The sequence below is a fragment of the Lygodium microphyllum genome, chromosome 4 (assembly GCF_053477565.2).
Source record: "Lygodium microphyllum isolate KBCC chromosome 4, Lygodium_microphyllum_v1.1.10, whole genome shotgun sequence".
In the NCBI taxonomy this organism is placed as follows: Eukaryota; Viridiplantae; Streptophyta; class Polypodiopsida; order Schizaeales; family Lygodiaceae; genus Lygodium; species Lygodium microphyllum.
In genome coordinates this window covers 104,444,239-104,466,053 of record NC_141138.1, presented here as the reverse complement: position 1 = coordinate 104,466,053, position 21,815 = coordinate 104,444,239, and the positions used below count along the sequence as shown (strand labels likewise).

The following is a 21,815-nucleotide window of genomic DNA, read 5'->3' as shown; positions in this document are numbered from 1 at the left end:
CTTGCTTATGGCACTTAATCCCAACCTTGGGCATTAACCTAGCATTGTACTTGGCACTTTGGACATGAGTTTAGGCATTGTTTGAGGCTCTTGACATCAGCCATTGATTCATTGTTTATGACAGTTTACTATAATACACATAGGGACAGCCATTACCTCATTGTTTGAGCTCCTGATGCTCATCCACCTATGCATTGATGTTGGGATGCATTGAGATGCTAGTTAGATAGGTTTAAGCTTTCTTTGCTTGGTTTGAAGCAAGGTTCTTTGTTGTATACATAGTGAGGATATCAAGTATTTAACTTGAAAGCCTTCTGCATTGAAAGCTTACATGCTTCTCAGGTATGACATATGCTTATGTGCGTACTTGGCACTGATGCATGGGCTTGGACATGTCTATGGTGACATTTGAGGCTCCATTTTGAGCTACATTGGATGCTTTGACACTTTGGTCTTATGCTCCAAATACCTCCATCTCATTGACTTTAAAAGCCTAAAGAATATAATGGGTTGTATGCTCTTGGCTTAATCTTCATGTATCTTGGATGCTCAGATGCCATATACATAATGTATTGAACTTGCTTTGCTCATTTGGCACTCGACTTTTGTTCTATTGGGAGTTGCCTACTGGTCACTTGGATGTTACATAGAGCGCTTGATATATACAGTCGAGCTTGAGTGTATTCCAATGAGACAGTGGGACTCATTGTGCCATGTACATGCTCTCTTGATATGTATTGGATGTAGTTACCCTATCATGGGCTGATTCGATCTCTTGGCTTCTTGGACCTAACACTTATGTCTATCAAGGTGTTGTTGGTGGTATTTATATGCTTTTGGGTTATGTATTGAGCTTTGCTCAATGGGTCATGCATCTGGCAGTTCTCTTCATTTACCCTTGAGATCTACCTTGTGCTTGATGTTTGTGCCTATTGCATGTATGGTTACTAACACATTGCACTTGTGACAATCTTTAATATCAATTGTTCATGGCTTCTTCATCTTGATTGCTCATAGTGGGTTATTGACCTATTGTTGCAGTTTATTACAATAGTCTATTATTTCTAATATATGCATTCTTTACTAGGGCAATCACTTGTACGTGACAATCTCCTAATTGCAATTTGTGGACAGCTCATTACCTTGGTAGTCTTTCTTGTTTACAACTTGATTTAGCAGTGGTTTTGGGTCTAAGTTACATGAAATTACAATAGCTTGTTTTACCCTTCTATGCACTTGCTTGGTCTCGTTATGGTTGGTGATTCTCATGACAATACTATCTTTAATATTGAAAATTTGTATGGGACCAACTACAGCTATTGGAAGACACAAATGTGGTAGGTTTTAGTGCAAATTTTTTTTGTCAAACCACTAAAAAACGAGGGTGCCAAACTCGAAAACATTGATGTTGAGGATTGGGCTGAATTGGATGAGTTATGCATGTCCACCATCATTTTATCACTCTCTAAGTAGGTTCACTATAATGTTGTGACTAACAACCTAATTGCATATCAACTTTGGACGACAGAGATTAAAAATCTTTATGACAAGTAGAGTCGTGTATCTCAAATGTAGGCTAAAATAGTTGATGGATCTTCACATGAAGTAAGGGACTATGTCTACACATTTGAATGAGTTTCACTCTATCATTAGCCATCTAGCTTCGCAAGAGATTAAGTTCAAGGATCCTTTGGATTTATATTTCTACTTGGTACTCCATCTAAGTCGTGGGACACTTTTTGTACAACTCTAGGTACTAGCAGCTCAAAGGATGGGTTGAAATTATAGGATGTTGAGAGTGCCCTCTTGACAGAAGAGGTGAATAGAAAGAATATGGATGCTTCTATGTCACATGCATTGACTATGAGAGGTTAGTAGGATGGAAATGGTCATGGTAGGGACTCCCAAAGGTCTCAGTCTAGGACACATGGAGAGTCTCGTAGTAAGTCTTGGGGCTATAAGTCCAATCTTACTTATCATTATTGTGGGAAAGCACGTCTTATTCGACCACAATGTCACAAAATGCACGCAGACAAGCACAAGGAAAAGGGTGAAGAGAAAGTGCATGAGAAGAAACATGGTTATAGCATTAGGCCTAGCAAGTCCAGCATCAAGATTGAGGAGATTAATGTAGTGCAATCTTGTATGTCTAATGGTCTCATATTGGCAACCTCTTCCTTGGATGCTTCATAGCTAATTAATGCATTGTCAAGATATACTCAGTGTTGGTTGATAAATTTAGGTGTTTCCTTTTATGTGACCCCTCATGGAGGGTGGTTTCACTCCTACTGCAATGGATCGATGCATTTGGATAATGACTTGGTATCGGAGATAGTTGATATTGGTGATGTCCCTAGCTGCAATTTGATTTAGGTAGCATGTTCACTCTTCATGATATATGTTATGTACTGGCTCTCACAAAGAGCCTTATCTCTACTAGCACCTTGGATGATGTAGGTTATTTTGTCTCTTTTGATGATTCCTCATGGAAGATTACCCATGGAAATCTTGTTATTGCACATGGTGCTAAGTCTAGTACCCTCTATTTCTTGCTTATATCTGGATTTGTTGACTATGTTTTGGCTATGGCTAATTGTTCCACATGTATCTCTTTGGTAGTGTCACCTTGGGCGTGTCTTTGAAATGAGTGAAAATGCTTATTAATTTGTAGTATCTTCTGCCCCTAGACCTATAAGTGTTTTGTCATGTGATCATTGTTTATATGACAAGCAGACTCATAGTATGTATAATAATTTTGGCATGAAGTGCATGGGTGAGCCTTTGGCTCTTGTCCATTCAAATGTATGTGGTCCCATGCCCTATTCACTAGGTGGTGTGAATTACTTTGTCACATTCATTGATGATTACTCACATAAGGTCTGGGCTTAGCCTATTAAGCAAAAATTGGATGTCTTGTCTACCTTTTAGCATTGGCTTGCTCTTGTCAAGAATTAGTTTGGGTATAGGCTGAAAAGCCTAAGGTCATATAATGGAGGTGAGTATGTCTCAAAAGCATTGGCTTGTTCTTGTTGAGAATTAGTTTGGGTATAGGCTAAAATGCCTAAGGTCGTATAATGGAGGTGAGTATGTCTCAAAAGCTTGGGCAGTTGTGCAATGAGTGGGATATTAAGCATCAATCGATTATCCCTTGCACCCCTCCTTAGAATGGTATTGCCAAACGTATGAATAAGATGATTTATGAAAGAGTTGGTAGTATGCTTAACCAAGTAAGCTTACCCCAACACTTTTGGAGTGAGGTAGTTACTACTACCATCCACTTGATTAACAGGCTCCCTTGCACTATTATTGATTGACAGGTTGCAAAGGAGATATGGATTGGGAAACCTTTGTCATATGCTCATTTGCGCATCTTTGATTATGAGGCATTCTACCATGTTCCCAAGGACAAATGCATTAAGTTGTATCATAAGTTTGTGAAATGAATCTTTATTGGTTATGGGGATGTAGATGAGATGGGCTATCACCTATGGGATCTACAGGCTCGTAGGATTATCCACATCCATGATGTCATTTTCTACGAGGAAAAGATGCATAAACAACCCGAGCAAGTAGTTGAGGTACACATGGTGATCTTTCAAGAGGAGCATCCTACTTCTATACAACTAGTTAGATAGCCTATAAGAGTTGATGTTCTAATGGCCTGTTGTGTAGGATTAGCCTATTTTGAGATGCTCTACTAGAGTTGGACGTCAGCCTACTAAGTGCTTTATGCCCTCCATGGATTATGTTACGATGACAGATGCATGTGAGCCTCTCTCTTATGATGAGGCCATGCACAAAGATGATGATCACTCATGGGGTAGGACTATATAGTCAAAGTTTGACTCCATACAAACAAACCATACATGGGATTCGGTTCCTTTGTGTAGTGGCAAGGAGGCATTGTCATACAAGTAGGTATACAAGTTGAAAAGTATCCCTTGCCACCCCAAGTCCGCTTATAAGGGCTGATTGGTAGTTACGGGTTTCAAGTAGGAACACAATGTTGACTTTGATGAAGTCTTTTCTCCCATGATCAAGATGATGACCCTATGCTTAGTACTAGCATTGCTTGTTAGATCTGGACCTTTATCAAATGGATACAAAGATGACTTTTCTACATGGGGACTTTCATGATAAGATTTATATGTAGCAACCTAAGGGATTTGAGAAAAAAGGTAGGGAATACCTAGTGTGCAAGTTGAGAAAGAGCCTTTGTGGCCTTAAGTTCGATGCTTTTATGAATTCACAAGGATATAATCATAGTGGTATGGATCCATGTCTATGCATGAAGAAGACTTGTGATGGTAGCCTTATGATTTTGGTCCTCTATGTGGATGATATGCTTATTGCTGGGAGAGCTCATGATGAGTTGGATGGCTTGAAAACTTAGCTCAAGAAGAGCTTTGAGATGAAGGACATGGGACAAGCTTGCATATTCTTAGGATGCACATCACATGCAATTGCTCTAAGGGGCTTCTTTATTAGTCACACAAAATGAGTATATTCAAAAAGTCATTGCATGGTTTCGTATGCAACATGGTAAACCTATTGGCTATCCTCTACCTTCTCACGTGAAGGTTAGTCAGGCCAATTTTCCACACTCAGATGAGCAAAGGGCTGAGATGGCCAAGATCCCTTATGCATCTGTAGTGGGAAATTTGATGTATGCCATGATAGCTACTCGTTGTGACATGGCATTTGCACTGGGAGTTGTGGCATGCTATATGGCTACACTTGGTAGGTGGCATGGGGATGTCATGAAGGGTATCGCGAGGTACTTGAAGGACATAGTTGATATGTGCATATGTTATGGTGGCTGAGATGGAGTTGTGGGATACATTGACTCTGATTATGCAGGACATGTAGACAGTATGAAGTCCACCTCTGGCTATGTCTTTACTTTTGCTGGAGTTGCTATTTCTTGGATGTCCATGGTGTAGAAATACACGGCTCTCTCTACTACTAAGGCCAAGTATCTTATAGCCACTGAGGCTTGCAAGGAGGCTCTATGGTAAGGCCATTGACCTTAGCGTGACTAATGTCATCCCTACACTACATTTGGATTCTATGAGTGCTATTCAATTGGCAAAGAATCTGATCCCATGTGAAGACAAAGCACATTGAGGTGTGCTATCACTTCATTAGGGAGGTGGTAGAGGACAAGTATGTCGAGTTTGTCAAGATCTTGACCAATGAGAATCCTACAAATTTACTCAATAAAAGCATATTTTTTTCCGTCTTGTTGTGCTTTATGTGCTTTGTCACTTTTTTCTCATTCTCTTCTCACAAGGGGCACATTTGCCTTTAAGTGGGAGGTTATTGGGGGTAAAGGTAACTATGCCTAGCCACCTCCTGTGTATTAGTTATATTGATAGTACCTGTACACCTGTACACACTACAAATGGCGGGTGCCCATCATTGTTACTTCATTCTTTATTCTTTCAGTGACATTTGAATAAGAAAAGGCCAGTCACACATTGTGATTGTTGGAGTGCCCACATCTTGTGTCTCTTGCTTTTGCTTTCTTGCTCCTTCCACCATAGCTCTTGGGCTCACTCCCTTCAAAAGTAACGTCTATTTCTTAGAGGTTACAACATCTTTATAAATGTAAGTGTGGGTCTTTCATATGTTTGGAGCTTCTTACTTGCAAAGGAGGCTCAACCAATTGGAGGTAGTTGCTAAAAAATACAATAAATGATTATTTGTTGGTTTCTTTTTAACCCTAGTCTTACTTTACTTGAGTCACAAAGAATTAAATTGCCAAACGCCAAACATTCTCAATGAGAATGGGATAAACTACCATGTTTTGTCAATTGGCTTGTGATTGCTATGTATTCAATATAGGTTTTTGTCACTGCCTTCCTTCTTTTGGCATGCTTTCCCTTATGCTTCTGTTTCTAAATACGAGGGACCATGTATGATGACATTTTACATTGAGATGGAAGAATGTCTAAAAAAGAACAAGACTTCTTATGCTAACATTGATGAGGTGGTTGAACTTGCTCTACTAGGACCTTGTGTTTGACATTGCTTAATAACATTAATGGTCTTTCAAACTATTGAATCTACCTCTTAAACACATCATTGTGTACATGCATATTGTAAAAGCATTAGTTGATGCAAGAACACGGTAATCAACAAACATGATAAGTTGTATTTATACCCAAAAATTTATTGAGGCTCGAGTCACACAAGAAAAACCTACCATACTTTTGAATGAGCCTTTAATCATGTATGTGCAAAACTATTGCAATTCTAGTTCAAAAAGTTATTGAATAACATTTAGCAAACTCATATTTGATTGATAATGCGAATTACTCGACTTAGTGAACACAGTATATTGAATGACCAAGTGCTTCATAACTATTTTAGAAATACATTTTATGGCATCCTCTTGTGGTGAATATATAGGATCAAAGTACCTAGGATCTAAAGATGATGCACAAAAGCCACCTCCATTAAAATTGCCACAATTCTTTCCCATCTAATGTTTGTATCCACCTAAGTTTTTTCTAGTTCTTGGTTGGGATTCATTTATGGAAGAGTATGTAGATTGTTACCCTGCCATTGTGATAAAATACGCGTGTGATTTGATAATTTGAAAGTAAAAACTAAACCACAATATTTAACATACATAATAATAAGAGGCAGATAGCCTAAGGATGTGTCTATGTTAATGCACACAACACCATTATCATGAGGTCCTAAATGACCTATAGGTTACATATTAGTAATTGGGATGTTTATGAGACTTAAAAAGAGAAAGTGCTAAGTGGTTACATGCTTGAACTTTGATGATAAGCTTTTGCTAGCTTTTGAAGCAATTTGCATGTCATTATTTATTCTACATTTGAGGGTTTAGGATGTAGGTTTGAGAGCGAGTTAGAAATGGTGACAAAAGATATTTCTTTATGCATCCTTTACTTACACACAAATCAAATGAATACACTGACCCACTAAAGGAAGTGGTGTTTGTGTCTCATTTTCAAGGTGTTGATTTGCCTTGAATCTCAATACCCTTGATAGGAAAGGTAGCATGTCTCAATCAAAAGTTGTTTGAAGATTTATAAACATTCAAAAGTTAAACACACATCCATTATTAGGTCATAACATTTGCATTAGTAGGTTATAATGTTTTGCACGATATAGTGATGAGAATGCATCATGGAAGACTTCAATTTGAGAGAAGCATACTGTTGATTTAAGAAGTCTTTTAGAGATTGTATTGCAAACTAATAATCTATTATGACATATCTCTATAATATCATGCCTACAAGCACATGTGAAGTTTTATGAATGCTTGGTTTTGACTCTAGTTGAGATAAGAAGGGGACTAATGGACTCAAGGAGCCAACTTTTGAAAAAGCCCTTCACTTTCTTTCCTCGAATACTTCACAATGTCTTTCAAAAAGATAGGAGAACAAGAAGGGGATTATTGGACTCAAGAAGCCAACTTTTGAAAAAGCCCTTCACTTGCTTTCCTCGAATACTTCACAATGTCTTTCAAAAAGATAGGAGAATAAGAGGGTGGTTGCTTGTTTATACACTCAATCACCAAGGTGTGAAACAAAGGAATTGCTCCCTAAAACCTTTTTGTGTGAGACTTCATATGATTCTTTCTTGCTTTAAATAAAGAATTGGGTTGGGACTTGAAGGTTTAAAAGCCTTGTCCCACTTAGAATGAGTTGGAGGTTGTCAACCCCATTGCTATTGTAAATCAATGATCTTGCTTTGGGGTTTGTGGGGCTTCAAAAAAATAGGGAAGCTATATAAGCTCCATAGAAAGCTTGCTTGTTACCAAGGATTTCCTTAAGCCAAGGGTGTTAAGGTCTTTCTATCGATGCAACAAATTATGCATGTAATCTTGTAGCTAGGTAGTTATGATAGTAATGTCATAAGGTCATTGATAGTAACGCAATAAGGTTGTTGATAGTAATGCAATAAGGTAATTTGGAGTTGTTTGGGTAGGTATTGAAGATGAACTTGTTTGTGAACTTGTTTGGGTAGGTATTGAAGATGAACTTGTTTGTGAAGTTTTTATATTATGCGCTTCCTATTCTCTCGTCTACCCATAAGCCCCAAGTGCTCGACAAGGCTCTTTGTTCGATTTGGTTAAAAGAGTTAGCTACAAACTTAGAATGTATGGGTAAGGGGGCCAATCACGCATTGGCCCCCAAAAGCTTTAAAGTTATTAATGACCAGCATGAGTGAATATTGAAGTAGAGTGGACTAGTAATGGAACAAAGGAGCTTGTAGGGTTGTTTGTTTCTTGTTTCATGGGAATTTAGTTTGGGGTTGTAACATCATTGGTACATGTTTATCAAGTTAAGAAGGTCCAATGTGTGATGCAATATGTATTGCCTTTTTTAGCAACGGGGGGTAAAAAGTTTGATCATAATTTCTACATGAAGTAGAGTGCATTGGCATTTTCATTGCTTAGAGGATAGGAATGGTGAGGGTGAGCATGCAGAAAATTTCGATGGCAAATTGATGTCTTTGATAGGCTGAATCGATCTAACCCTTTGCACCTTAAGTGTGAAAAATATGGCCCCGTTAACCATTTATCGCATGTGAAAGTGAAGGTTAATGTGGTAACGTCAGGCGGCTTTGGCGCCCGCGCGGCCAATTCAAAGGGGCCGAAAGTGGCCACGGGCTGGGCCAGTGGCGGAGACTGGCAGTAGGCGGTCACTGCCACGTGGAATGGAGGAGCGGGATGGCGAGCAAAGCATTGTTTATGCCATTCGACGAGAGCCAATTAAGAGACCTTAAAATTTGTAAAATGGGACGATTAGCGATGAACAGCGAATTAATAAGTTTGGACAAAGGCCCAGAGTATCCGTTCTTCCCTCTGCTGCTGTTGTTTTTCGTTTCCCGTGTGTGTGTGTGTGTGAGTTGCTTCGTTCAACTCCTCTCCCTTTCATTTTTCCTCAGTTTTTTCCTCTCTCTTTCTCGAGGGCGTGCAACCTGCTGCTTGCCGCCTCTCTCTCTCTCTCTCTCTCTCTGCATCTCCGTCTCCTTCACTTTCTGCTGCCGGAGCGCCATCCCTTCTAGATTGTCCTCAGATCCGTACCTCCCCCTCCCCCTACCTGCCGCCATTGCCTGACCGTGCCTCCGCTTTCCTTCCCTTCGTCCTCGTTCCATGCCTTTCCTTTGATGCCGGCTCCCGAGCCTTTGATCTGCATCGTTCTCGCCGTCGTTTGATTCATCGCACCTCCCTTCGCGATGTCTGAGGACGAGAAGCTGCTGAAGGACGCCAAGAAGCTCCCTTGGGAAGAACGTCTTGCGCACAAGAATTGGAAAGTTCGCAATGATGCCAACATTGACCTTGCTGCTGTTTGCGATGGCATCATGGATCCAAAGGACCCCCGGCTTAGAGACTTCGGTAACAATCGATTGTTAGCTCGATTGGCAACTCCTGCTGCTGATGCAGGCGCAAATTACAGCAGGACGAGATGCTTTGCAGCTTAATCATTCGCAGTGAATTGACTCTCTGCCTCTTTTTAACAGGGCCATTGTTTAAAAAAGCAGTTTCAGACTCAAATGCACCTGTTCAGGAGAAAGCATTGGATGCATTGATTGCTTATTTGCGTGCTGCTGATGCAGATGCCTCCAGGTACACTCCTATTGAACACCCTTCCTATTTGGTAGGGTGTGTACTGCACTGCTGTAATCATGTTGCTGTATTGCTCACGGTTTCTATGTTACAACATTTTTCATCGTACTAGATGTGTTAGCACGGTAGCACAGACACTGAATGCGCTTGGAGGTATAGACCACATGTCTGAACTCTGTATCTGATAGCGCCTAGCTCTTTCCTTTACATGCACGAGGATTCTATCAGAACTTGGTCACCAAATGATCGTTCTAAAACCATATCGGACACAACAAAAGATATTTGCATTTCCCCAAGAATCGAGCAATTTGTGAACTTATGTGCAAGGCATACATGTGTGAGCAACTAATTCACAGAGTCTCATGAGACAAACCTCTTGTACACCTTTTCTCTCTGGGTCCAATTACACAGTTGATGATTAACAAACTTTTTAGTAAGTTTCATCAAAGTCATTTGAACAAATTGAACTTCAAGGTTGTTTAAAGTTGCAACTCCGAATGAGATACCACTGCCTTACTCAAAATAAACTTCCTTAGATACTGCCTATTATCTCTCTCAATTAAAGCTTGGAGAGTATATTAGGTTAAGGGTGTAGTTTTAGTGGCATTTAGTTAAATACAAATTCCAAAGCAACAAAATGAGCTATTGGGGAGGGTGGTACACTGTTTAGGAGAGGATGACTTGCATGATTGGATGAGAGGACAAGAGTGTGACTCATGTGGGAGGTGCACTAGGGGGCAAAGTGGTACACTTCTAAGTGGTTAATGTAGATGAATCTAAATGTGAACTTAAAGTGCAAGGCAAGATTAGGAATTGTGAATGTGAAGCATCCAACTCAAATGAAGTAGAAGGTAGAGGGGTACCTGTTTGAGCACTTTTGACAATAAAATTTTCTCCATATCCCTATTGGTGCTAATATGGATCTCCAAGGTGATTACAATTGCTTCTTGTATACCAAAAGAAGCAACATACATAGAATCAAGATCACATAAAAATGGATTGTATGAACTTGTCATTGGGCTTGCACACAATGGAGATTTTTGACCTCTTGTTGTACCCCAAGTGGATTGTCCTTCCTTAATTGAAAGGTGCTCTTGATAGTGAAGTGCCTCAATTGAGAAGCATCTTGTGAAGGAGGACTATAAAAAGTATACAAAGTGAGATTTTAGAGAATGACTCCTAAATGCAAAATAAGTAGAAGATGGTGGAGTGGTGTCCTTCACATTGAGGCTATAATGCCTTAGCAAGATCTTCATTGTAGGAGTGGCCCTGAAAGACATTAGAGGATCCCAAGATAAAGGAGTCTAAGCCATTATGAGTTAAATTCTTGTGGCTTTTGCAAACCAAGCCTTCATGATAGCTATAGGGTACTCTTTAATAAAGCATCCACTCTAAACAATGTGAAAATGTGCTAGGATTTACATGGAGAAAACATTGGAGTGTCTAACACAGCTACAACATAGTGAACATAGACAAGAACACAAAAGAAAGGAACAAGAATGTAATGGATGAATAATTGATAGTAAATGAACAAACGGGTAGTGTGATATAGATTGAGTTAAAAGAGTAGAGATAGCCCAATAGTTAGTGTCTCTATTGGGAGTGGAATAAGGGAGAGTGTTAATCTCCAAGAACAGATTCCAAGAACCTATCATGAGTCCAAACATACCACCAATAATAAGCTAGGAGCAATAGATTGGAGCTAAGGGTGATGAAATGTAGCAACTGAGGGTGTGAAGATGTAGTAATTTTGATGTAGAGGTTGAGACAGTAGGGCAGCGAACCAGATGTTGGAACATAGCAATTTTTGGGGCTTGAGTAGCAAATACATTAGTCTATGGTTTGGCCACAGCCTCTTAGTGTGTCAGAATGATGTTAGTGAAGAAGAATTTGATGTAGAGTAGTTGTCTATGGTTTGGCCACGGTCTCTTAATGTGTTGAAACAATGTCAACAAAAAAAAGGGTCTGAACTAGCTATAAGTGAAAATGTAGTAATAGGATGCCATGTGATGAGTTGGGACAATTCAATTGCATGTTGGAATGTGATGTGTAGTTGTTTATAGGTCATTGAGTTGGCAATGGTAGGAAGATGCACTAGGCAGACCGACCACAGTAGTTTGGATTTGTCGACAAGTTGGTAGCAAAGGATGCTACCTCCAAAGTGTGAGCAACAACTTTCGAAGGCAAGGAGGTAGTCAAGATGGTTGGGTGACAATCATTGATGAAAGTAGGTGTAATGATGATGGTGATGGTGATGGTAGCAACTATGGGCATGAGGGATGAAGAGTGGTGCGTATATTGAATCCATTTTATGTAAACTGTTGGACCTAGAAGAATGTCTAGAGTGTCATATAATTCTTTGAAATGTCCTTCAAAATGGCAAAACGCCTTTTTGGGATTGTTTTGATGAGTCCAAATAAGCTAGAAAAATATGATAATTAAAAGGCAAGTTTTGGTACACATGCATGCGCGCGTGTGTACACACACACACTCACAAAGATTTTCATCGTTGGATAAGTTGGTTGATCAAGGTGAGATAGTTGGCTTGTCTCTTCCTTGTGGTACCCAACTTGTGGGTCAAAATCTTTGGTAGATGATTCTTTTATGTTTCTCAAGGCAGATTGCACTATTATTAATTGGGCAATGGTGGCATGGAATCTTTTCGCTCTGGCATCGGGTCTTCATATTAATACTCAAAAATCTACTCTTCTCTTTTGTATGGAGAATGATCTACAGGCATTGGGTTGGCATGGTATTGTGATCTCAAGGGGAAATATAACTAGACACTTGGGATATCCTATTGGTGTGGAGGTAGCCCCTCGTGTCTTGCTGGATTGGATGGGCTCTTGGATTCATGATAGGTTTATGTACTGGAATCTCAAGGCTGGCCTCTACATGTCCGACTTAAAGTTGCTCGGTGTATTATGATCAGTTTGATTTCGTTTTTTCTGCCACTGCTTCCTTGGACTAGGAAGTCCCTTGGAATTGGTTTAGCCTATCAGATTCATGTTGTGGAAAAAGAAAGGCAATTGTTTGGGACAGGTGTGAATTTCGTGGCAGCATGTGACTACTTTGAAAAGTATGGGGGGTGCAGCTTTGTTGGATGTTAACTTGCATATGGTTGCTTTGAGGTTAACCCTTTTGCAGGCCTATGTGTGCAGAGTCATCCTTGGTCAGATATTTTTGAAATTTTCATAGAAAAGATTGGTATATCTCATGGTAGCATGGTTATTTATGCCTCCTGGTGGCATGTGCTCAATTGCTCGAGGCCTATTAAGGTCTCTCAGTCTTTTCTCCTTTCTCATTTGATTGCATCTTGGTAGGAGATGTTACGTTTTGCAGTTTGGTGCTCCCCCGATAGTTGTAAGGAGGAGAATTCGTTGCAAGTACAAGTACTGGCCTCCTCTACGTTGTTGGAGTGGTTGGATAAAGATTTGCAGAGAGAAGTTTAATCGGATGGCTCGTTTGGGATTGCAGATCGTTTTTGATGGTGTTATACCTGGGCAGCCCCGGCTTTATTCTTTTAGGCGTATTCGTCAGTACTTCTGGGTGCCTTGCATATATAGTGACATTTGTTAGTCCATATAGGACAGACCTCAGAGGTTCGCTCCCTTGCCTGCATTACAACCATTGCAACCATGGTGTGATTGGATGTTTGTGCTTCTTGATGATTTCGAGAAGAGGTCAACTAATTAGATATATCATCAAATGGTGGAGGCCAAGAAATGGGTCAATGGGAAGGTTACTAAATTATGGCATTCGGGATTGTAAAAAGAAATGGCAGGAAATATTTATATAACTTGGGAAATCTAAGGTTCCATATTAGGGTAAAGTGCTCATGTGGAGGATGCTCATTGGGGGTCTTCCAATTGGGGATGTGTTGCGTGCTCCAAAGATTTCTGCTGGTCGTTGTGTATTCTGTACTACATGCGATGAGACATTGCTTCATGTCTTTGTCTCTTGCCATGTTGCTCGACATATTTGGAGTTTTATTTCCTGCGTGTGGTCTTCAGCGACCCAACAACGGATTCTTGCTTGTTTGTGGATTATGGGAAACATGCCATCTATGTCTTCTTTGCCTTTAGATTATTCTTGCCTTTTCCATTTTCTTAGGTGGACAGCCCTGTGGCATATTTGGCGCACTCGTAACACCTTTATTTTTGATTCGGTATCGGGCAATCATGGTCATGTGGCCCCTGTTTATGGTTCAGTGCTTTGGTAAATCTCTTCTATGATATCAGCTGACTTGGTTCTTCTTGACATTGCTACTCCCTGGTTGGCTATTGTTTGCTCTACTCCTGCTGTTCTTTCAGTGTGATCTCTTAGTGGTACTCATGCAGAATGGTTGTTTTGATAGCCTGATGGCTTCATTATACTTGTTTCCTTCTTTGTTTAGTTGGCTTGAAGGCCTGATGTAAATATTTCCATACATTCATTTACTCTTATTCATATGAGAGAGAGAGAGAGAGAGAGAGAGAGAGAGAGAGAGAGAGAGAGAGAGAGAGAGAGAGAGAGAGAGAGAGAGAGAGAGAGAGAGAGAGAGAGAGAGAGAGAGAGAGAGAGAGAGAGAGAGAGAGAGAGATTTTGACGGAGAATTTGCAAGATAGTGCTTGTCAGACTCATAAGTTTTTTCGAGCTCACCATGCCTCTCCTGCTCGAGAGAATATGGCTAGACTCCAGGATGCAGAAGGTCAAATGGTCATTGATCCGCAGACTATTGTGAATATGTGTAGGAATTATTTTCTTGACCTTCTTGGTTCCACTGCTCCACCTTCAGACCAAATTACTCATGCCCGCTCAATTTTCTATGATCTGATCCGCAATCAGGTTCCACATGACATGCAAGTTACTTTGGAGACAGATATTCATGAGGCGGAGGTTATGGATGTTTTGTTACACTTGCCCAAGGTTAAAAGACCTGGCTGGGATGGTCTCACCAATGAGTTCTTTGAGGTTTTTGCTACCCAACTGACGAAACCATTGACGGCTATGTTTCAGCAGGTGTGGGAAATGGGGTTCATGCCTTCCTCATGGAAAGAAGGACTTATTAAACTGCTTCCAAAAGTTCCTTTGCTGTCTATGTTGAAACATTGGCGACCAATTTCTTTGATGGGTTCTATGTATAAAATCTTTTCCAAACTAATGGCGAATCGGCTTCATAAGCATCTTCCTACCATTGTGTATCCTCTCCAATATGGTTTCATTAAGGGTCGAAACATTTTGCACAATGTATTAAATGCGCAATTGGCTATTGACTAAGCAAGGCATTCTATTCAGGAGGTGGTATTGATTCAATTGGACCTGGAAAAGGCTTTTGATTATCTGGGCTGGTCTTTCATTGCAGAACTTATGTCTACTATGGGCTTTGGTGCTTGGATGTCTCGCTTGATCTACACCATTAGTGTGGTGGCTTCTTTGCGAGTCATGCTGAATGGAGGTGTTACCGAGCCATTTGTCCTTGTCCGCTCTGTGAGACAGGGCTGCCCTTTGAGTCCTCTCTTTTTTGCCCTTGCGACCCATCCAGTTCTTTTGATATTATCTCATATGGCAGCTTCTACTCAGTTGGCTGGATTGTCTCTTCCTTTTGGACAACACTTCATTAGTCAATCCTTGGTTGATGACAACTTTATGATTCTGCGTGCGGACAAGGATAATCTTTGCAAAGCATTAGATGTTTGGACTCTCTTTGGTCAGGCTTCTGGTCTTCGCATCAATGCTTTGAAATTAGTCATTCTCAGCTGCACGGAGTCGGATTTGCAGTCATTGGACTGGCAGGGAATGGTTGTTCCCCGTGGTTTCATTGTCAGGCATCTTGGGTACCCTTTGGGTGTTGATGTTCCGCCAAAGCAGCTACTACAGTGGATTTCACAAAAACTAGCGGCTAAGTTTTTGTATTGGAAGTCACAGGCTTGGCCCTTCCATGTTCGCCTCAAAGTGGCTTAGACAATTATGTTGCCAATGCTCACATATTTCTTGCCATTGCTGCCCTGGACTACTACTACATTGAATGCTCTTACTCAGTATATTTGTTTCATGTTATAGAAGAAGGATTCCTTGCATGCAGGCATTTCATGGATTTCTTGGTTGCATGCATGTATCCCCAAACGCATGGGTGGTGGGGCTATTTTAGATGCCAAAACTCATATGTTGGCACTCCATTGGTCTTTTTTTCGTGCCATGTGCTTGGATCATCACCTGTGGGTCGTTATAGGCCGTTATTTTCTTGAGGATCACGGGCTTCTGCATGGTAATACCCAAATTTGGAGTTCTTGGTGGCATGTTTTTAATGCAGACTCTCGGTTTTCTAGTCCTTTATCATCTCTGCTTGCCCATTTGGTATGTTCCTGGAGATTGGTCCTCCAGAAGACTTAGTGGCATCCAGCGGAGGACCGCTTAGCTACTAACTCTTTTCAATTGGAATTGTTGGGAGTCTCGCGGTTACTTTCTTGGGAAGGCAAACATGAGCTTAGACCAAAATTTAACCGCATGGCACGTTTGGGCTTGACTTCAGTTGCAAATGCCATCCTTGCCAGTCGCAATGTGTTGATATTGTTTCGTACAACCAGGAGGCTTTTCGGGATCCCTCGTGGATACAGGGATTTATGGGGACAGCTTTTGATGGTGCTCCAAAGCAGACAACCCTTTCCTGCCCTTGCTTCGGATCGTCCCTAGCAGGATTGGGACCTTGCAGGCCGGCTGAATTCAGAAAAGGCTTCAGCTAACCAAGTGTATCATCTTCTGATTAAAGATCATCAATGGCTGGTTACTAAAGCTAATACTCTATGGGGATTTCGTAAATCCCGGTCATGGTGGAGGGTAACTCTGATGAAGGGCTGGTTGAACAAGACACCTTTCAAATATAAGGTCTTTCTTTGGAGGGTGATGATTGGTGGTCTTCCTCTTGCTTCAGCCCTTTCCAAGCGTCGAATCTCCAACGGCAATTGTTTCTTTTGCACCACCATTGTGGAATTGGCCCGTCATCGATTTATTTCTTGCCCTCTCGCTAAGAAAATCCGGTCATTCTTGTCAGCAGTTTGGCGAGCGGTGGTCGGTTTTTTGCTACGCCCGCTTGATTGGGTTTTTGTGCAGCCCAAATACCCCACACCGACACAGCCACATATGAAGATCTTGTTTCACTGTCTTAGATATTGGGGCTGTTGGCATAACTGGACCATTTGGAATGCTTTTCTTTTCAATTCCACCTCTAATGTTCAGGGGCATATTGCTAGGCTTAAAGGTCTCTTGCATTGGCAGATAGATCTTATTTGGCACTCTAATTTGCTCCCTTGGGAGGACTTACTTCCCTGGCATATGGCAATTTCCTCTGTGTCTTTGCCATGACTTTTTGTAACTCTTTTGTCGTTTAGTTCTTTTAGAGAGAGAGAGAGAGTTTTTACACTCGATGGCGTAGAGCCATCGTGTATCTTGTAATCATGTAAACTTGTACCTTTTTTCGTAATTACTACAATTACCTTTTACGAAAAAAAGAGAGAGAGAGATTTATGTCTCATAAAAGCTAGAATGGCCTATGAGACAAGGAAATGAGTACATCTGATCATGTTATCTTGATTTCAGAATAACAATAAAAATGAAAAACAACTAACTATGCTAATGCTTATAGTGAACAACTAACTATATTGATGCTTATAATCCTAAGGATTGCAATTGTAGGCTACTATCATGTACAAATTGATCTCTTGATGATTCTTTAGTTGACCTCAAGGATCCGAACATGATCAACAAGAGTTTAGCAAAATGGTGTACTTTCCTTGAGGCAAGAATATTAGTCATGGGGTGATCCAAGATGACGAGTCCACTGAGAGGAGGTACTTGTCTTTGATGGTCCATTGAGAGGAGAGACTCGTCCTTGATGGTGAGTGTTGATAGCGGATCTATTGAAGGTAAGGATGTTCGACACGATGACAAGGTGGTGGGCACTATGCTTTGTAGAGTGTTCATGTGTGCTTCTCACAAGTTTCTCTTTGTGTGTTTGAAGCTTAAAAAAAAGAAGTCTATTTTTAATGCTTAGCTTTGGCATTATTAAGTTGTTAAGTTGTGCATACGTGAAGTGCAAGTTAGTTAAGTTACATTGATGACTCAAATACCCCAAGTGAGCAATGGATGACATTGGCAAAACTTCTATAAGTTTTTGCTAGTGCTTTGTGTCAGTTTGGGTCTAAGCCATGGGCCATTAAAATGTCTAGTGGGTGACATTGGGAGCTAGGCAAGGACGTATTTTTCATGTTTAGCTTTGACATTATTAAGTTATGTGTATGTGAGGTGCGAGTCAGTTAAGTCATGTTGATGACCTAAGTACCCCAAGTGAGCAGTGGATGACATTGGCCAAAGTTGTAAAAAGTTATGTTGGATGTAAAAATTACACGGCGCAACGAACATAATCTGAGAAAGAGATAGAGATAGAGAGTTCACAACAAATAAGAGGAGAATTAGAAAATTTCTTTAGCTCCAAACAACTGATACAGAGATGGCTTTGTCCACCCGTGCGCTTCCACAGTGAAGCTTGGATGGCGATCTAGACAAAAGATAGGTGAAGAGATTAAGGCTAGCTGGAACAACTCTGACTGGGTGAAAGATAGATGATCGATGGTTGTGAAGGGGTTTAACTTTTATAGCCCGTAAAGACAGTTAGGTTGGCATGATCGACCTACCATATGAGGCTCCACTAGTCGGCTAAGGAATATTCCCTTTATCGTCGGGCCGGGGGCGTTGCCCTTGGACCGCCGCCAGGGGGGTAGTTGGCCCCCTTGGGACCTCCCAGCCAAGGCCTTGAGTTGTTACCAACTTAACTACTCATTCCAACCCAAAGATTAGACCCACAATGGTCACCTTTTTGCCATCCGATCACATAGACCTCATTTGATATACAAGTCAAAACTCAACCAATGTCCGGGCTCACATTTGGCTTCTCCTCATAATGGGGGCCTTACAACTTTGAGCACCATGGATCATTGGTGGCACCTTATGAGGGTGGGGCATTGAGCATATCTAACATTGGATAGGTACCCTTGTGGATGCTCGGTTTTAGTTTGGGCCTAAGCCATTAATTGGCCCATGAAATGCTAGTGGTGACACTGGGGGACTAGGCATTAAGTGAGGCATTAATGGTAGTCCAAGGCCAACTAATGTGGGGGAAATTAAATGTCTCATTGGGGTTAGCACATTAATTGTGAATGGGCACTAGCTAGTTCTTGAGTAGATGAATGAATAATTAATTAATTATTAAACAATAGATTCTAAAAATTAATTAATGCTGGAAAATGCAATCACAAGGCTGCCAAGTAGCGAAACAGATTGCCACTTGTCAAATTTACCCGTACAAGGCCAATAGAGGACTGTTGGGGCTGGCTGAGGGTCATTCCAACCATTCTAAAAATGCTAGAGGCTGAGAGAGGTAGGGGAGAGGCTGTAGACTGTAGGTGCCAGCTGATTCAGGGCATTCCCAGCTAGGAGAAGGCAAACTTGGGCGAGGATGCAACAACGTCCAGGAGGTGCATAGTTGCTGTGATAGCAGTGAGGGCTCAACAACTGCATTTCCAGTCTGTTTGGCATTGATGACAGCTTTTTAGTTGGTCCCGAGGGTGGTGGTAGCAGATTCAATCCACTTATCATCGTTATAGAAATCAGATCTCTCTGTCTCTCTCATCTATTGATAATTCCTTAGAAGTTCTCAGCCATTTCAAGCATTGGTGAAGAGTAATGGAAGAAATTGCTACTGAAACCCTAATTTACAATATAGTAGAAAACCAGGGTTCCAACAACCGCCTCGGAATCCATACCCAGTTATTGAAGATTCCGTACTTAGTGTAGCAGCTAAAGGCAAGGAATTTGTTGCTGATTTGAGGGGTAGCCCATTCTTAATTTATTGTGGCCCAGATGTGAGAGATTGAAAACCCAATTGTGCTCAGATTGCATTATGATCAAGGGACAAATTGATTTTATGATGTGCCGGTCATTTAGGGCAACAATCGTATTGAAGATCGAAGGAGATTAGTCCCTTTTTGAGTGTATGTCAACCTTCTAGTAATCCAAGATAAAGAAATACTGTAAGGAGCTATCCAAGATTAAGTGGTAAAGTTTGCATTTTCAGATTTGTGTATTTATTGCTTGTTGAATTTGTGGTAGATTAGGTCATCTATCACCCTTTCCTAGAAGGAAGGTTGGTTTTGCCAATCCTTGTGCTCCATCATCTTAGGGAAAGGTGTCAAGGATATGAAATTTTATTGCTTTGTTTAGCATTTGATTGAAATTTAATCAAAATGTGCTAATGTGACTTGCACATGTAAGGTGCAAGTTAATTATTTCACAATGTGGGATTGGAGCTCCTAAAATATTAGTTGATGCCAAAGGCAAAAGTTGTAATAAGTTATGCTCGAGAGGTACTAGGTGGTACCCAACGTTAGATTTGGATTTACACCAATATATTGGCTAATAATGTTAGTGCTAAGTTTAAAGACTAGGCATTATTTAATTAATTAATACTAGTTTAAGGGCTTAAAACTGCTCAAGGATTCTTGGAAGACAAATTGGCCTAGCCAATTTAATTATTAGCTATGGGAATTAAATTTTTGGACACTATAATAAATATTAAATTAATTTTCAGAATTAATATATGAAAATTAATTTAATAATCTGGATAATGTTAGGAAGTGAGATTAAAAGATTGCCACTTGGCAAAACTTGCTCATTCAAGTTGAAAAAACGTTTTTGGGGGGTTGGTGAAAGTCTATTTTAGTCATTGAGAGAGAGAAGAAGGCTATTAGAGAGTAAGAGGATGTCATTGATGTGATTTGTAGTCACGAGAGACCTATAGCAGGTGATAGCAGTTTGGAGCGCTCAAGGTGCAAGTGACAGCAACCCAAGGTCCTTTTGGTATAGGTGACAGTATACAAGAGGGAGCAATAGTTGTACTAGTGGTCCTAAGGTGTAGGTGATAACTTCCATGGCTGTTTGAGCAAGGCGGTAGCAGTTCTTCAGTCTTTCTTGTAATGAAACTTTGAAATTTCTCTCTTATAGTATTCTCTCTTATCCTACAGCTATTGCTGAAGTTATTGTAGCAAGATCTAGTCATTTGAGTCATCAAAGGAAGAGATTTCAGTCAATCTTTGTTTCAAACCCTAATTTTGCAAACCCTAATTTACAGTAGAAATTAGGGTTTGATAGACACCTCAGGATGTGTGCTCAAAATTGAGGGTCTAAGACTTGAATTCTAGTAGCTAAAATTAAAGAATTTCAAAGAGATTCAAGAGGTCAGCCAGCCCATATTAGATTTGGAGCTTAATTTGTCTTTCAAGAAGCTGGGTGAAGTTCAATCCCCAAGAAAAACAAGGTACAAATTGGTTTGAAGGCTTGTTGGTTAGTTTTGACAGCAAGAGATACTTGGATTAGTGGAGGAGATCAGAGAATTTTAGTTGTATTCTATTGATTTGCAACAAAACTTAAAAGAAATACTGCAAGGGGTGCCAAATTCGAGGCCAACATGCTGTCCATTGTCCAAGATTAACATGGTAAAGTGTGCATTTTATTTATGTGAATTTTATGCTTGTTATAAGTAGTGCTTAATCAAGTTATTTATCACCCTATCCGAGGAGGAAAGCTGGTTTTAAAAGGCCCAAACCCATTTTTGAAAAGGTAATGCAAATTGCCATTGTCCTCACATTCAATCTCTTGATGGGATAATTAGCAAATACTTGTATCCTGATATGTGTGTATATCTTGAGCTGGTGTAATGATATTCATATCTATCGAATAGCATTATGAATCCCATGGAGAGGTGTATAGTCATGTACGGTGGTTTGACAATGAATTTATTTCTCAACATGTGTAAGGAATGGTGCTGATAGTGTGACATCATGTAGAGGGGCTTTGGGGGTGAGTACCCATGTACAATCCATATTAATCTTGACAATGTTTGACTTGATAACTCAATTTTACTTTGTATGAGTGAGATCTAAGCATGGGCAATCCGAATTTTACTATAAGGGTGGGAGCGCATCCCTTTACTTTGTGTCCTAAACCATGACTGTATCTTTGTATACCAACAATTTCTCTCTTATCTCTCTGCTAATTGTTTGGAGGGAGTCAATGCCAATCACGTTTTGTAAGCGACTAATTGAAATAATGCCTTCATGACCACATGTGCTGCTCTAGTCTTTCAGGTTGTTTTGCAAAGACATTGGGC

General features: G+C 40.4%; 1 protein-coding gene across 2 annotated transcripts in view; it reads left to right on the top strand.

The window, feature by feature from the left end:
- Window positions 1-8,846: 8,846 nt before the first annotated feature.
- MOR1 (ARM repeat superfamily protein) overlaps window positions 8,847-21,815 on the top strand; it is a 74,860-nt gene continuing 61,891 nt past the window's right edge. For both annotated transcript variants that reach the window (XM_087676347.1, XM_087676346.1), the window contains exons 1-2: window positions 8,847-9,385; window positions 9,511-9,616. In XM_087676347.1, the coding sequence (XP_087532473.1) occupies window positions 9,226-9,385; window positions 9,511-9,616 (266 nt within the window). In that variant the 5' untranslated portion in view covers window positions 8,847-9,225. The remainder of the gene's footprint in view (window positions 9,386-9,510; window positions 9,617-21,815) is intronic.